At 39.7% G+C, this 16,975-nt stretch overlaps 3 protein-coding genes and 1 non-coding gene across 4 annotated transcripts; 1 reads left to right on the top strand and 3 right to left on the bottom strand.

Moving 5' to 3' along the window:
- Positions 1–278: 278 nt before the first annotated feature.
- On the bottom strand, positions 279–3,385 carry LOC135637315 (uncharacterized). The gene is made up of 5 exons (XM_065149983.1): positions 3,100–3,385; positions 1,459–2,054; positions 1,172–1,364; positions 782–1,057; positions 279–708 (listed from the first exon to the last, which is right to left on the bottom strand). Exons 1-5 carry the CDS (start codon positions 3,283–3,285, stop codon positions 364–366), a joined length of 1,596 nt encoding a protein of 531 aa, XP_065006055.1. The 5' UTR covers positions 3,286–3,385; the 3' UTR covers positions 279–363.
- A 2,769-nt stretch (positions 3,386–6,154) lies between these two features.
- Positions 6,155–7,953, bottom strand: LOC135635877 (transcription factor LAF1-like). The gene is made up of 3 exons (XM_065147294.1): positions 7,789–7,953; positions 7,206–7,335; positions 6,155–6,587 (listed from the first exon to the last, which is right to left on the bottom strand). The coding sequence occupies exons 1-3, from the start codon at positions 7,928–7,930 to the stop codon at positions 6,173–6,175; spliced, it is 687 nt and encodes a 228-aa protein (XP_065003366.1). The 5' UTR covers positions 7,931–7,953; the 3' UTR covers positions 6,155–6,172.
- A 6,816-nt stretch (positions 7,954–14,769) lies between these two features.
- Positions 14,770–16,615, top strand: LOC103981237 (WD repeat-containing protein RUP2-like). The gene has a single exon (XM_009397889.3). It carries the CDS (start codon positions 15,148–15,150, stop codon positions 16,384–16,386), a length of 1,239 nt encoding a protein of 412 aa, XP_009396164.2. The 5' UTR covers positions 14,770–15,147; the 3' UTR covers positions 16,387–16,615.
- A 277-nt stretch (positions 16,616–16,892) lies between these two features.
- TRNAP-UGG (transfer RNA proline (anticodon UGG)) lies at positions 16,893–16,964 on the bottom strand. Its single transcript has one exon. It is a non-coding gene; the product is annotated as a tRNA-Pro (tRNA).
- Between the last annotated feature and the right edge of the window lie 11 nt (positions 16,965–16,975).

Below are 16,975 nucleotides of genomic sequence, written 5' to 3'. Positions count from 1 at the left end.
TCACGTGCGGCTCGCGGAATGACACCGAAAATAACGGGAACAATTATTATTATTTAGACGCATTTATGCTTCATGCGATCTCCATGGAATCGAATCACGGTAAATAACCATGATGAAGCAGGCATGGTTGCGTGCCTTCCCCTTCACTCGACTGCGGATTGCACACCTGGCTCACGATGCAGTGGAATCCATCATTATGGCAATGATTGGATTCATGGGCCCGAATCGACCGCATGATTCGTTGGTTACCCCTCCCCGAGAAGAATTGAGCTTCCATATATAACATTAATTAATTTCTATTAGATAATGCTCATAAAATTTATAGCTGATCGAAGGGGACAAAGGACTGCTCAATCCCTCCCCTTAATGCCAGGCTTCTTGCTCCCACTTCTCCACTTGCTTTACAGCCTCGGCCTTCCTCGATCGAAGCTCTTCCAGCTCCCTCGACGTGTAAGCTGGAGGCAAGTCGCAGGGCTCGGAATCACTGGTCCGCTTCACCATCGACTGCATCAAGAACTCCTTCACGCGCCCTTGCTCGCGACAAGCCACGGATTCCAGGCACAGGTCGGTGGCTTTCTCTGGGAGCGTTGGCTTGTACCGCAAGAGATTGGCGTACTCGGTCAGTAAGTGCAACATGTACTGGTACACGTAGTCCATCTTCACTTCCTCCAAAATGAATCTACTGCCCTCCTTCCCCATGGCTTGCGCCTGCACTCACATGTACAAGCATCAGCAACCATCGATTCGAGTCTCTGCTTTGAAGGTGCAAAACGAGTGTTACCTTCTTCTGGTGTTTGTTGCCCCAGTCGACTGCGAACTTGATCGACCTGCACTTGGCGGTCTCTCTTATGGGCCAGTAATGGCGTCCGGGAATCAGACCCCTCGTCATGAAGTCGTAGAAGTGAGTCGTCACGAATAGCGCCGGCGAGTCGCAGGCCAGAGTGTACTTCTCGCTCACCGACCATGCCCTCCCCTCCACAAAAATCTTGTACCTGTACATGCATTGCTCCGCCAGGTTTGACTCCTTGAACCCGTTCTGGGTCTCTTTTTCCCAATTCTGCAACAGCATCAATCAGATTTAGAGCCATCGACTCTGCTCTGCGTGTTGATGATGGACTAATTTGATGCAGTTTGTCCACTTCAATTGCGGGAAAATAAAAGCCATATATACCTGCGCGAAAACACGAGCATTCCAGTCATGGCCATTGGAGAGGTTACACTTCAAAAGGTCCTGCCGTTGCCGGGACACCCCCGGATTGCCTTTCCAGTAAGCATACGGCTTCCTTTTCTCCCACTTCACCCTCTCATTCGCCTCTTTCATCTCCTCGCTTAGTGGCTCCCATGGCTTTATGTAGATCTCAGGCCTGCTCGTTACCAACCATTACACCCCACTCAGACAACGCGTATAGCATGAGGATGCTGGCATTTACAAGCGAGACCAGAGCACGAGTGAATTACCAGCCCCAGAAGGACCAGTCGGGGAAGACGATGTCCACCGTGGTGTCGTCCTTACAGTAGCGGAAGAGCGGCGGCGGGGGCGACGTCTTGTAGTCGGCGGCCTTCACGGTCGGCATGTCCTCGCAGTTGAACATGAGGTCGAGGTCGGGCAGGTAGCCGGGGTACCGGTTCGCGAGCTGCACGAAGCCCCACAAGGTGAAGAGATCTCGCGTCTGGAACACCCTGTGGTACTGCTCCACGTAAACTCGGCCGTCGATCACCAGCAGCCGGAAGGCGGCTAACTTCTGAGCACTCTCCACCATCTCCCTCGTGATCCCGGTCGATCTCCACGGCCGGAGGTCCTCGTGGATCCATCGGAAGTAGTCCGGGCACGAAGGAGGGGGCTCGGAGCTGGCGATCGGCAAGGGAGAAGGAGAAGGAGAAGGAGAGGGGGACGGCGACACAGATGGAGATGGATAAGTAAACCTTCTGCAGTACTGCGTCTGTGCAGTTGTTTGGTTAGGACAGGTTAAGGTCACAGGTGTGGATTGTGATCTGTAATGGCGTCGATGAGACCTGGAAGTTTGCTGTCCCCACGAGGTTATCATGGTGAAGGTCTGCATACACACAAGCCTTAAGTTTCAACCTTGCATCACAAAAGGAAATAAAACTTAATATCTTTTAGATTCTTACTCAAAGCTTGACCAAATCTTGTGTCGGAGGATTGTAAGAAATCCTCTACAAGCATAAGGTAAGTCAACCATTGAATCATTTGACCGCCTTATAATGAAGTCTGACGTAGGTATTTTTCTAAAAGCATATTATTACTTTAGATTATCTTAATTGGGAGCAATTAAGTGTGAATAATGTTGCATCGTAATTCGAGTCAAAGTTTGACATCAAAGTTTGCGTATCTGTGAAGTTAGCTATGTAGATATGGAGTTGACCGATAGGCAGATCCAAGGCATATGAATGAAGATTTTAATACAACATAGAAAACATATAGATTGGCTCTACAAAATGGAACTCCACAGGATGTCCACTTGTCAGTGCGGGTTTCAATCGGCCCGGTCATATCCCTAGCTAGCAGTGAATGATTGTGACATATATGACTATATTGCAAATTCTTCATACCAATTCCATGGTGTCATCATCAAATTTTACGTGCCATCAAGGTAATAACGATATGAGGAGGAAGCTTCCTGACACAGAATCTTTGTGATGACCACTATTCATGTAACACGTTATGAATCATATGGATGTGAATGACGAAGAAACATGTGGACGTATTTTATGATTTTGAGGAATGATGATATGGTAGTGGCACTATGAGAAGTCTTACATCCTTGCATCACCACAGTTGAATTTTATGAAGCATGACAACGAAAGGCATGTTTATTTCTTGAGATGCAACATTAGTTTCTGTAGCATCAGAAATGTTTTAAGGACATGGCCGCGTGGATTGCAGGAGGAAGAAGAACACCGGTCTCTAGGGATCGAAAATAAATAGGATAATAAATGAATCAGAATCAGATGTTATACGTAATATTTTTCTTCTTTATTTGCTTTCTAGATTTCTGTGAACCAGTTGTCTTCTTGTTTTCTTTGGTTGGAGAAGACATGAAATGAAAGATGAGAAGCATGGGAAGGGAGGGAGCTTACGGTGCCATCGAACCATCTTGAAGAGATGAAAGCAACAAGAGCAAGAAGCACAAGGAAGAAGACGACGAGTGCCTTCGTCGACGACTGCACCGCACCTACGACGCCCTTCGCCCTGCTCTCCAGTGGCTCGTATACAGCTTCCTTTCCGCACCACCACCAGCTGCTCATGTTGCCGTCTCTTGGCATCCCATCTAGCGAAGCATCATCGGACTATCGGAGAGAGAGAGAGAGAGAGAGAGAGAGAGGGGCGTTTGGATTGGAAGGCTGTGGTGCAAAGGTTAACAGCTTCGCAGTGCCATCTCTCGCCTTTTGACTCTGCGTCAGAGCGTCACGTCAAACGTGAACTCCTCGGCGTGAAGGTTAGTTGATCAAGGTGATCAATCGCGGTGGACGCGACACGTGTCCTAGCCATTGCACACAGGAAGAAGATGTGATTTGACTAGTCGTTGATGTGCAATTAATTACCATTAATTCACTTTTCTGTAATAAATATATATATAATAACTATTATTGGTAATGAGTCAATTGTTTTTTACTTGTAAGTATTTCTTGTAAGCAACTAAACACCTGACAAGGCAGACATTTAAGAAAGATTTAGGTGTGATCATGCCATAATCATTTATGATTGATATGAAGATTATTACCTTGTGATCCACTAATCATATTTGATTTAGGCAAGATTTAGGTGTGATCATGCCATAATCATTTATGATTGATACGAAGATTATTACCTTGTGATCCACTAATCATATTTGATTTAGGCTAGATTTAGGTGTGATTATTATGTCATTAATTATTTCATGCTTTTGCCAATAACATAGTTATGATTATTATTTCACTTAATATTTGAAATATCCTTTTACATTGGTGAATCGATACAATTGCAATATTTTTATACTATATTATAGTTTTATTAAAGTACCAAAATACTATAATATAGTTTTTTTTTATAAATTTTATAAAAAATACTATAAACATATTATTTTTACGCTACATTATAGTGTTTTAATAATATTATAAAAATATGATAATTGGATTTATTTACCTTATGGACCGATTCATTAAAAAAAATGAATCCAAAAAGAGAATATATATATATATATATATATATATATATATATTACATTAATAAATTTAAGTTGGAATGAATATAAAAAAAAAACCTTAAAAACTCGTGATGTTTTATACCATGAAAAGTAAGTATTTTGTTTTTAGTATATTATAGTTTAATGTAAAATAAAAAATCAATTAATAGTTAGGATATACATATTTTGCCTGTAGTGTATTAGAGGTTTGACAAAAGGCAGAGAGATAAGAAGAATGGTAAGTTTGCGTGGAAAGAGACACGTGCATGACTCGCCTTTAGGACAAATGGAAACCCTAATTCTATGTTTCAGACACCTAAAGACAAGGAAGTAAGAAACTAATGCGAAGGTTTCGGTAAACGCCATCGGATTCCCAAGTCGAGATGAGAAGCTCGTGGGAGCTGAAGTCATAGATGGTTACAGAAGATGGAAGCGTTTTTTAATCGGTCAACGTCGAAAAGGAAAGATAAGCCAAAGATGACCTTACAAAGAAAGGAGGAAGCAATAATCAATTTAGTAGGTTGGAAGATCGAAGCGGTTTGTAATTGGACGAGCAAAAGAAACTTGGCAAGGTCGTCTTGACATGGACATGGATGACGACCACGAACTATTGGAACAATAGCCTTGGAATTCAAATTTGGCGTGCAACTGGACGATCTAGATGGAAAGGAGCGTATAGCAATCAAAATGGACATTGGAAAGAAAGAAGAAAACACTAGGAATTCAGTTTCGTACCACGAAACGAAGCACCTCATTTGTGTTGTCACGAACAGGTGATTGCCTTGAAATGGATTCCGATCACAATCCTCGTGATTGATTCAAAATCCATCCTTTTTGAGGGAAAAGAAGCGATCGGAAAGGAAGCAAACTAGTTATATGCGAAAACCCTTCCGGATTCACATCAGTGTTCAAGAAACTACGAATGGAATTCGCAAATCAAAGCGCTCAAGTCGATGATTCCGATTACATGCCTCCAAAAGTTCGTCGGAAACCAAACCAGAGGAAATGGACACGAGTAATCCTCGAGAGAAAACAGAAATCAAACAAAGTACCGAGGCACAGCGATCCAGTTTCTCATGCTCGATCGAAGAGGAGGAGAACCGGGGCTTCGCGATCTCCGGATTAGGAAGCAGGGATGCTCTGTTCTAAATACATTCCAGGGGAGATGATGCCGATGGCGGAAGCAGTCGCAGTCGATCGATAACTAATCCGAAGCCAAGCTAGGGATCGCCGTCCGCCTCACTCCGTCGCTAACTTCAGGATTCGTGCTGTCGTTCCTTCGACGGTCAAAGATGTTTTAAAACTTCGTGCGCAGTTGTTCCTCATCGGACGGTCAAGACGTCTTTACAGGGCTGGGTTTGTGACGTCAGAGACCTCGTGCAATAAGCGTTTTTGCACCCCTTTGTTCACCTGGATGGCGATTGGAGGAAATCTCAACGGCCCCACCACAAAAAAATGAGTGCCCATGCAATAAGTTTTTCTACGTGTTCAGACTAACACCCGCGTTATACCGCGTGATAACTGGTCAACATCTGTGGGCTCCACATAAAAACCACATCGAGGACGGGGCAAAATTAGACATATACCCATCGAAATCCACCTGCTTTCCTACCCGACTTGTAATTGGAGGCACAGCGGGCACGCTAGCCTGATCACAAAGCAGCTGAGTGAGAGAGGGAGACGAATATGGGTCGAAAATATTTATTTTTGATTTTTTTCCTTTTACTGAGAAAAATCAGAAGATCACAGAAATAGTTGAAGAAGAAGAGATGAGAGATTAGAGGAAAAGTGAATCATTTTGATATGTGGAATACAAACTACCTATTAAGATAGATTTTATTGCATGGAAAAGTTGGACTAAAAGTAGTCATTATAAAGATCACATTTCAGCCAAACTTGGAATTCTGTGACAACACTTTGTGAACTCTCATGAACTCTTCTTGAGGGTGAAAGATCATTCAACCCATTTTTTGTGTGATATTAACCATCTAAAAGTCGTTGTAAGTGTTGCTAAATTTGAATCCATTGAGAACAATGGCATCATCAACTTGTGAAGATCTCACATCATCCAGGTTGAACAGGCTTTCCCAGTTGTCCTGTTCAAAGGAAAACCAATCAGCAAATAAAACCTTAGGAAGGTGATCTGCTGCCATCCCTTTTGGGGAGCCATCACCAGTGCTGGGAGTCACAGATTGTTCAGAGTCCTTCAGGCATGATAGAATAGGGTCATTTTGTTCTTCAAGCTTGGTAAGCCTTGGGATGGACAGATTTAGAGCTGAGTGCTTCAAGCTATGAGTGTCTGATTCTCGAGGTTTTGAGGTTTTCTGCTTCTGGTAGGAGTTCCAGTAGTTCTTCACTTCATTATCAGTTCTTCCAGGCAGATGCAGTGCTATTAGTGACCACCTGAAGAAAAGAAACATAGTTATATGCATACATTTATCTTAATTAAAAGGAAGTACAACCTCATTTTTCTTTCTCTCTCTCTCTCTCTCTCTCCTTCTCTAGTAAATAAATAGGAATGTCTAACTAAATGTTCATGAAAGATGGCAAGACTTGAATTTGCTCAGACATGTTTGATGAATATATAATTTATGTTGGTTAGAAGCTTGATTTCACCATATTTCCCTTTCTTTCAGATGCTGTTCTTAAGCACTGGTCAATGAGGTTTCCATGACCCAAAACTGGACAAAAATGTGCCTGTATCTGAATAAAGGTTTGAAGGCTTACATTAACCATCTTGTGAATGATAGAAGAGAAATGCATGTTATTGCCTCAATTCACATCACCTGAACTTTGACATGGCCAACATCAAGCATGTCATCTTACTCATTATTTCCTTATATATCTTACATTATTTTCCCTATGAGATTAATATCACAGCCACACACATCATTTTCCTGATGTGTAGTAATAGTTTCAATCAAGTACAAAGACTTGTTTTGATGATATCAAAAACTAGGACACCTCCAAGTGTTCAGAACAAGAAGCTCAGATTCAATCTGGAATCAGAATATGGCTTACTTGTTCCCAATTTTGGACTGAAGCTTCAGAATTGTTTCCTCCTCCTGTGGAGAAAGTTTTCCGCGTTTCAAACCTGGCCTGAGGTAATTGATCCACCTCAGTCTGCAACTCTTCCCGTTTCGTCGCAAGCCTATGAAAGCCACACAAATGTCAAAAAGCAGAAAAGAATTATGTTACAAAAACACTTCTTATGCATGAAAATTTGGATATGATCTATCTGTCTTGCAGTTGCAGCAGTGATACTGTTTTATTTGCTGAGTAGTGTTGCATAACATGAAAGAAGTCATATGTGGAAGCTTCTATGGCAGAAAGATAAGGATTAGAAGACATTAATCTTCTACATCTGGACTAATTCTGATGCACAAAGCTAATAGCTGAAAAATGACAAGCTCTATAAGCGGATACCGTAAGCATTTGTGTACTGAAGGATGAATCTGAAATGCCATCAAAAGAAGAAACAAAATGTTTCTATTGTTTGTAAAAGGTAACTTAAATTAAGCCAAATAATTCTGCAGGAAAAATGGTACAAGCAAGTGAACCATAAATAGGTGGCCACCATGAGCCAAATGCAAGAAGAGCTCACCAGCTTTGGCAGGAACTGCACTCCAACAGCTGACTCCATGCATCAGAATGTAATCTCTGAGCTTTTGATCCTCATCTGGTGACCATAACCCCTTCCTATAATTCACCTCTGGTTGCTTGCAGCTCTTGTACTCCATTCTCATCTGGCAGCTACCTCAATGGTATAGATGATGAGAAGAACCAGATCTCAGTCTGAACTCTGCTTGTTGCTCTGTGCTCAGATAAGAAAGTTTAGGATTTAAAGGGGTGACTCATGCTACTTTGCATTGATTTTATGCATAGAAAACTAGTGTAGTGCCCACTTGCAGTAAAGAAACTAAGATAAATTAGTGTTCTAAGCCTGGCATTCTTCTGTCACTGGTCATGATTTGTTACCACCAACTGCAGAAATTGTTCTTACAGGAATCCAAGAGTCCTCATTAAATTTCCACAAGAACTCAGTCAATGGCATCAAAGGGATGCTTTTGAGAGGAAGATCAGATCTTCTTAGTAGATAAGCTTTTGAAGTCTATCATTATCTATCTATAGCATCTAACTCTTTGATGGGCCAGTTTAACTGGAACTGAAAGCTTGGCCTCCTTTATTCCTCTCACTGAATGGCTTTTTTAGTGATCTCATCCATTAACCTCTCTCTTCCAATTACTATTATCACAAACTTGTTTGCCTACATGGATATATCTATCCATGGATTTATTATACCATACATTTTTGGTGCTTGCCACAATAATCTTTACCCACTAATCAGGGGTTTGTTAATTCTAATTATCTTCTTCCTTAGGACAATCAAGAACATCCTTTGATAAAAAGTCAAATTTACAGGAGGATCAAACCTGCAGCTGACAAATGCTACTCTACTTATAATCCATTTCCACACTTTACTGCAAAGCAAGATTCAACAACATTTCTCATGTCTGCTCCAACAACAGATATCTGAATGCTCTCTATATGTTCAGATTCAATATTATGGCAGCTGAGCTTAGCAGAAATCTTACTGAGGCTGAAACATTAAAATCTTGTTGTACATATAAATCTGGAATGAGCAGAGATCTGCTTCACAAATTCTATCTGATGTTTCCTCATGGAGGTGAATAAGATTAATGTTAATATGAGGTGACAAAAAAACTGAGTTCTTGTGGTTGCGGAAAATACCAAGCATTGTGGATAGAATTACTGATTTAGATATCTGAGGAGATCAATAAACTGTAAATTTTCCTTGGACAACTTACTAGCTGAGACTTCACACTCACTGTTATCAATGACTCCCAAGAAAAGGTATTTATCTTCATTTAATCAGCCCTATATACTTGAATTGTTCTCTTCTTTATCATGTTTTAATGACCAAAGTAAAGTCAATTAGCCACTTCTTGCAGATTCCACCTTCCACATAACCTGGTTAGAGAGTGGCAATAGTTGACTAAGTTTTAACTGGCTGTCAGTGTCAACACAAGAAGCCATTAGAGCAAACCAAGAATAATCTCACAGTACCACCAAGACACATAGTTTAAAGACTATGCATGCTGGAAATGTGATCGATAGTTCTTGTGGTAGGTGACAATGATTTGAAAACAAGATTAAACTTGCAGCATGACTTAATGCCCTTTTAAGTTGATGATCGAAGCTGGTTAAGTAGGATTCTGCATAGAAAAGTGAAGATTGCAAGCCATTTGATTGTTGAATAGTACACTAAAGTGGCATTTTTCTTTATTTAATTACTGATGTTGATGAGTGAGGTAAAAGATGTTTAATGTGTTGTATGGAGAAAGTTGTTAAACCTTCTGTCACCACTTAAATCAAACTAAAGCAAAATAATTATGATAAGAACAGTGAAGCAGGCAACTGAGAATTTCAAATATCAACAACTTATCTCTGTTCTGTTCATTGACCTCCAAGAATCTAATTCTTTTTGCTGCTTTTAAGATGCAACTCTCTATCATCAACCAAACCTCTCAAATGTATTCAATTTTGTATTATTTGGGTCCAAGAAGTTTCTTAGTCTGCATCATTTGTTTAGGACATGAAAGCAAGATGAGGTTCTGAAGGAAAAAAGAATTGTAGCTCTCAAAGATCCCAATCAAAGGAACTGTTTGTTCTTTTTTTTTTTTTATTTATGGTAAGGGCATGTTTGTCTTCAAGTGAATGAAACCATGTGATTTCATTCCCATATTATTTTAATATTTTGTTGTCTTTTTCACAAGTAAGATTTTTCCAACTGAATAAATATTGAACTTCTATTAAGAAAAATCTTCCCTTATAACGTGTATAAATAGGGAACGCGAGTTGTCTAACAAAAAGAAGTCAATAACATTCATGAAGTCTTGGTGTCACATCCCGGATTTATAAAAAAATAATAAAAAAATAATTTATTATTCATAATTTACATAATAAACTTTCTCTTTTTTTTTTCTTTTTTCATTCATCTTTGAATTCAAATCATTATCTTTACAATAGTAAATATTCTATTAATTAAAAAAAATACTACATCTTCTTGGTAGGGTCACAATTCTCTTCCACCCAAGCTTCAAATCTATTATAATAGATTACTCTAAAAATAAATATAAGATAAAAACATATCAGCAACTAGACATGCTAATAGGAATCTCAAAATAATCTTTAAAATAATCTTTAATATTCAGAAAATAAAAATAAATATCAATAATTTAATAAGAAATGATAATATATCAATTCATCATAAAACTTAAGCATTGGAAAAATGATGATAATTTCTTACATAATAAACAAAATCATGCATTGGCCACAAACAATATATACATAATAACAAAGGCTTACATCACCCGATAGTGCACTCTCCCAACAGTAGATGGAGAGGCATATTCTACATAATGGATTCCTCCCAATAGCAGATGAAGATAATCCATATCGCACTCCCAACAACGGATGGAGTGGTATCCCTCACCCACCCAGGTGGGGACACATTTCTCCCAATAACGGATTGAGGAACCGTCTAACCATCACGTCTGACGATCTGCTAACCACCGAAGGGAATCGCTATACCTGCCCTCAATAGGGATACATAAACTTCTATGATCATTTTTTTACACTCATCCATTCACTCGTACATACATCAATAAATCAATATGATTAAATATTTTGAGAGACCATACTTAATGTAAATCTACTGAATTGTGTTCATTGGTGGCTTCGCACTGTGATAGGCTCGTAGTTCCTTTCACAGGTTGTACTCTCAATATGAACTACTAGTCTAATCACATCTACTACATGATACTAATCATATCAATATCATAAACATAAAAAAATAGAAAACCAATAATCATTTTCAAATGTTAAAACCTTTAAATTCTTCAAATCATAAAGGCATGAAATATCAATCTCTCAATAGTCTTCAATCAACCAAAATCGAATAGCTCAATTGACTTGAATCAAACTTAATTCGATTATGATCTAATGGAACCAATCTCAAATCCTTATAGAACCGGTCTAGAATCACCCTGGACTAATCTAATTTAGATTTGATTAATCTTGATCAGATCAAATATGTTTGAACTATTTTTGGATTCACCCTAAACTAGCTTTAACTGATCAAACTTGTTTGATTTGGTCCATGAATGAGCTGAAACTAATAGAGAGAGAAAAAATTGGACTATGTTGTATAGTGCTAACTTAAACTAACTAGCCCACTTGAGTCTTGGACGTGTCACATACATTGTATATACATATTCTAAGTAATAAGTTGATTTGAGGTACGACGTGCTATATAAAAGGAGCGACGATATGTCTAATACCCATCACGTAGCTAGATAGGATTAACTTCATGGACTAGGCTAAGCCTCACTTATAAGTTGGGCTAAGTTTTACCATTGAACTAGGCCATGCTTGGCTCGCGAGTTGGTCCTAGACACATGAGTTGGGGTTATATCTGACCATATGGATTGAGTTATACCTAGCCGCATGAGCTAGCTCATACCTGGCCACATAATTGGGTCGTACCTTACCATATGAGTTAGGTCATACATGGTCACATGGACTGGATCGTACCTAGGCATATGAGTTGGCTCATGTCTAACCACATGGTTGGATCATACTTTACTACATGGGTTGGGTTATATATGGCCACATGGACTATATTGTACATAGCCTAATGGGTTGAGTTATGCTTGACCACATGAGTTGGGTCGTACCTTGCCATATGGGTTCGCTCCTACCCGGCCACATAGGTTAGGTTAAGCCGAGTTATATGGGCTAGGTTGTACTTGGTCACATTAGCTAGATTGTACATAACCACATGGGCTGAGTCGTTTCGGATCGATCAACTTAGACTCAAGTTAGAGCTCCCAATTAGCCTATCTTATCAAATTAGATTTCAATATCTAAAATTATTAAAGAATGATTCAAATACATTAATTAAAACTTTAAATTGATGATCTTAAATTTAAAACTAATTATAGAAACTCATACATAATTCCTGAAACATAGATATATCTAATTAAATAAATTAAAACTATTATGCTCATCTAAAAATAAAATTTTTAATAATTAAATTAATATTAAATTTTATTTAAGCTTAAGAGATCAATATAAATCAAATAATCATTCTAACATCACAAAATAATTATCATTACTTACTAATCATGAATTTTAAAATTAAAACATCATTATGCATAAAAAATATGACAATCTCAACATTAAGATTTCAAAATATAAATCAAAGCTAGTTAAAAAAAAAAAAAGATTCTACATCTTTTCGAGTATCTCATCCTCGATATCATCTACTCGAAAAGTTCTTTCCTCAATCCTCCTATTGTTAGGCTTGGTACGGAATGAAGGAGGAGTAGCTCCATTTATATAGGAGAAAATGAGATCTTCTCGAAAGATAAGTAATAATTTAATTTTTATTTTTAATTTATTTTTCTTTTATTTTCACATATGAGGAAAGTAATATAATATTCATTCTTATAATTCACACGCAAAAATGGAATGTAAACTATTTACTTCCTAAATATAAAATCACTCATTAGGAAATAAATTAATTAATAATTTAATTAATTATTAGAATTCCTAATTTATTCATGTGATTAAAGAAACTAAATTTAATTATTTCCTTAACTATAGTACATAAATATAGAAGCTAATAATAAAATGATACATCATTTATAATAATTAATTTATGTTAAGAGAAAAATTATTGATGATTATACTTGGAGGACAAATTTGAGAATAAATTACTTGGGAAGAAACAAGTTTTGCCTCATTAATATGAAAATCATTGACTTTGAAAAAAAAATTGTATGTATGTATATATATATATATATATAATTTTGTCTCATTAATATATATTTCTATGAAAAAAAAAGTTCACTCTGATATATGATAATTAGTACTTATTTAAAAATAATGTAACTCAATAACAACTATTGAGTAGGCAACAAATAGTGTAGTCCTAAATAAATAGTATTTTTTAAAATTAAATTATTTTATTAATAAAAAATAATTTAATAACAATAACAATATGTAAATTTTGTCAACGTATTACGTACCAATCGGTGGTTCGATAGGATGGATAACTCTCTAACAATTGAAAGTATATATATATATATATATATATCGTACTCTCATCGAATTGATATTTCTCACTAATATCATTAGTAGAAGATCATTAGTTATATCTCATTGAAATCATATTCTTATGATTTGAAACAAATCATATTATCCTCCATCTAAATCCTCTCAAAACCTCACCACGTTAAATGTTCATTGCAATCTACCGCTTGTAGAGCGATGAAAAAGGATTCAATGGCACATAATTGGCCACATGGATCCGATCACATCTAACACAGGATCGAACTGATGGAATGAAGTGAGGACACGTATGGGATTCTACGAGGCCATGGACCTAACACTTGTCCTAAAGAGGAGCAGAAAGCTCACCATCATATTTCTCTTTTGTGGTTGTCGATTTTGATTTGGACTCACTAATCCACCAACCTGTTTGATACAAATATAACGTGTTAAATGGTTATTTTAACTCGACATGTTGTTATTTCTTTTTCTTCAATCATAAAAAAGGGGATAAAAAGAAGTCTTTTCGACCATTTTAGGAGCATTCTAAAATTAATTTGGTCTCTATGAATTGGTTGTTTCTTTATTCAAAGAAAATTAATGGGTTGAAGTAGCTTTAATTTTATTTTTTATTATTTTTGTGCAATTATCGGATCAGATATTTCTTTCTTGATTTTTTTTTTGATGGTATACACTTCCATGAATGGCACATATAGAAAGTTGGAATTCATGGGAAATTTTTTTTTTTTTTTGAAAGAGGTGTTCTTTTTTTCCCTTTTCTTTTCGATCATTGTCGTCTTTTTATTATATTCTCTTATCCTTTTTATTGGATCATTTCATAAAATGAATTAGTTCAATTATTTAGTTTAATTGGCTTACAAAACCCTCTCTATTTGATTGTTTTTGTTCTTAAATCTTTAATTGAAACTATATTTTTATATATGAGTTGGAATCAATTAAATTTGAAGTCAATTTGCCTCCGTTATAGGCTAACAATATATTTGAATAATGTTTTAGTAGAGATGAGTAAGCCAATTCAAAAAATTATGATCCATAAGATTGATCTTCTTATGCATAGGAGATTGGATCGTTTCACAAAGTGTAACTCATCTCGTAGACGAAGAATTAGATCAAATTCATCCTATGAAAGAGAGAGAGAGAGAGAGAGGAGGATGCGTTGTTCACATTTAATTTGATGGTCAATTATAAATATCTATTCGCCAAAAACAAAAAACAAAAACATAACTTTTCCGTAAATTACCCAACAAGTTTTACCTTGAGATGGCCTCTGTTAAGAGGGAGAGATCATGAAGCTGTGAAGAGGCTTGCATTCATCCACGCTTGCTGCTAACTCACCACAACAATCTCTCTCTCTCTCTCTCTCTCTCTCGTTGGCAAAGGAAACCATAGCATTTGACTGCTAGCTATAAAAAGAGATGACAACATTAACTACATGGGGGCAAGTCATGAATTGCTCTAACGCTTACCTGTTTGAGTTCTTAGCGTGCAGAGAGAGAGAGAGAGAGAGAGAGAGAGAGAGATCTCTTCAAGGCAAGTAGCACCTCTGAGGTCCACCCATCTTCATGTGCAGCTGATGCAGTGATAGCTCTGCATCATAGGCCAAAGATGTGGCTGTTGCAACCAACATGTTTGTTCGCGTGCCTTCTTCTGCGCCTGTCAAAGCTCCATCGCTTGAACCTGCACACCACAGAATCCTGCTGTTGGCAGACCTCAATGTGCATACGTAGGGTTTGAGCATCCACCGTATAAATGCTCCGGCATCATCCTACCCCATTCTCCACAAGCAATCCTCAAGAACGGACCAATGAGACCTGAGATCTCCCATTATCATAGTCTTATCGGCCCTCGACCCCTTCGACTGTTGCACCGATCTTTCAAGCACCATCCACAGTCCCCGTTCCTCTATGAACGGGCAATGAGCACTTCTCCCCATCATGAGCCAGCACAGCAGCAACGAGGAGGAAGCGTTGTGGCAGCACTTGAAGAGGAGAAGGAAGAGAAGGCTCGCTGTGAATGGGACTTCCGGCTCTCAACCGTGGTCTCCCCGTCTACGGCTGCCGGAGAGGTTTCTGACGCCATCGGCGCCATCGAGTTCGACCCCACCGACCGCCTCTTGGCCACCGGCGGCATCGCCAGGAAGATACGAATATACAGCCTCGGCACTTTGATTCCGGAAAGCCGTGACTCGAGCCTGACCTTCTCCGATCACTCGACTGCTTGTCTGTTGTGTATTTGCACGCCGGCCAAGCTCAGCAGCCTGCGGTGGCGGCCTGACTCTAGTGGCCGCACCGTTGGCTCGGGTGACTACGACGGCGTCGTCATGGAGTACGACGTGGAGCGCAACGTGGCCGTCTTCGAGCGCGACGAGCATGCCGGGCGCCGCGTCTGGAGCGTGGACTACTCCGTCAGCGGGGACCTCGGCGCGTCGGGGTCCGACGACGGCACGGTGCAGCTATGGGACTCGAGGTGCGCGAACGGCGGGCTCGTGGCGGCCGCGCGCGCCGGCGGGGCGGTCTGCAGCGTGGAGTTCGACCCCGAGGGGGGCCCGTGGGTGGGGGCGGGGAGCGCCGACCGGCACGCGTACGTGTTCGACGTGCGGGCGGTCTCGGCGGGGCCAGTGGCGGCGCTCGGCGGGCACGGGCGGGCGGTGACGTACGTCCGCTTCGCGCAGAGCGGGCGGAGTGTGGTGACGTCGGGGACGGACGGGTCTCACCGGCTGTGGGAGTGGGCGGAGGGGAGGGAGGTCCGGGCGTACCGCGGCCACGTGAACTCACGCAGCTTCGTCGGCATGTCTGTGTGGCGAGGGGCGGGGCTCGTCGGCAGCGGGTCGGAGAGCAACGAGGTGTTCGTTTACGACCTCCGGTGGAAGGAGCCGATATGGGTGCGGGAATTCGGTCCAAGGAGGGAGGAGGGGGGCGCGTTCGTCGGCGCGGTGAGTTGGAGGCAGGCTGTGTCGGGGCCTGGAGAGGGCGCGCTCGTGGCCGGCGGATCGGATGGGGTCTTGCAGGTCTTCGTTGGCAGGAAGAAGACAGAGTCAGAGTGAATTGCAACGCTGCATGCATCATTAAGGTTTCACTGCATGGTTCTTAGCTCTGTCTTCACGTAAGACATAAAGCGTCACGCTCTGACGAGTCCGAAGTGTTACTGTGAATAAGATTGGAGCAAATAGAAGATTTCAGAGTTGAAATAATTCGTTAGATTTCTGGCAAAACTATTTGTAATAATTCTTTTAGGAAAATATTGAACTCTAAATGCAATGTTTGTTACTATCATTGGCAGAGTTTTATGCCGAGAAAAATAGCTTATTAATAGCAAAAAAATTCAAGACTTGCAGTAAAAATGAGTAGTTCACCATAATTTTGAGGCAACCTAAACTAATAGAGAAGGATCCAACTTAATTATCAATTATGATTTAACGATAACAATTCTTGTATTATTTAATGATCAAACAAGTAAAGATCAGCGGAGGATTCCAAATTTTCTGTGTTTTTAAAGCAACATTATTGATATCAGCTCAGTCAAAAAAATAAATAAATGAAAAAGTAAAATGGGGCGTTGCGAGAATCGAACTCGCGACCTCTCGCACCCAAAGCGAGAATCATACCACTAGACCAAACGCCCTGTTTTGGTTT

This window comes from Musa acuminata, chromosome BXJ3-4 (assembly GCF_036884655.1).
Source record: "Musa acuminata AAA Group cultivar baxijiao chromosome BXJ3-4, Cavendish_Baxijiao_AAA, whole genome shotgun sequence".
Taxonomy (NCBI): Eukaryota; Viridiplantae; Streptophyta; class Magnoliopsida; order Zingiberales; family Musaceae; genus Musa; species Musa acuminata.
The sequence above is the reverse complement of the archived record's forward strand: the minus strand, read 5'-3'. Positions and strand labels throughout refer to the sequence as shown.

Coding starts and splice junctions, on each gene's coding strand:
- LOC135635877 (XM_065147294.1), bottom strand. CDS start 7,930: ATGAGAATGGAGTACAAGAGCTGCAAGCAACCAGAGGTGAATTATAGG. Junction 7,336..7,788: donor TGCAGTTCCTGCCAAAGCTG/GTGAGCTCTTCT, acceptor TGGCTTTCATAG/GCTTGCGACGAAACGGGAAG. Junction 6,588..7,205: donor CAGTCCAAAATTGGGAACAA/GTAAGCCATATT, acceptor TCTTTTCTTCAG/GTGGTCACTAATAGCACTGC.
- LOC103981237 (XM_009397889.3), top strand. CDS start 15,148: ATGAGACCTGAGATCTCCCATTATCATAGTCTTATCGGCCCTCGACCC.
- LOC135637315 (XM_065149983.1), bottom strand. CDS start 3,285: ATGCCAAGAGACGGCAACATGAGCAGCTGGTGGTGGTGCGGAAAGGAA. Junction 1,058..1,171: donor ATGCTCGTGTTTTCGCGCAG/GTATATATGGCT, acceptor ATGCTGTTGCAG/AATTGGGAAAAAGAGACCCA. Junction 709..781: donor GCAACAAACACCAGAAGAAG/GTAACACTCGTT, acceptor ATGTGAGTGCAG/GCGCAAGCCATGGGGAAGGA.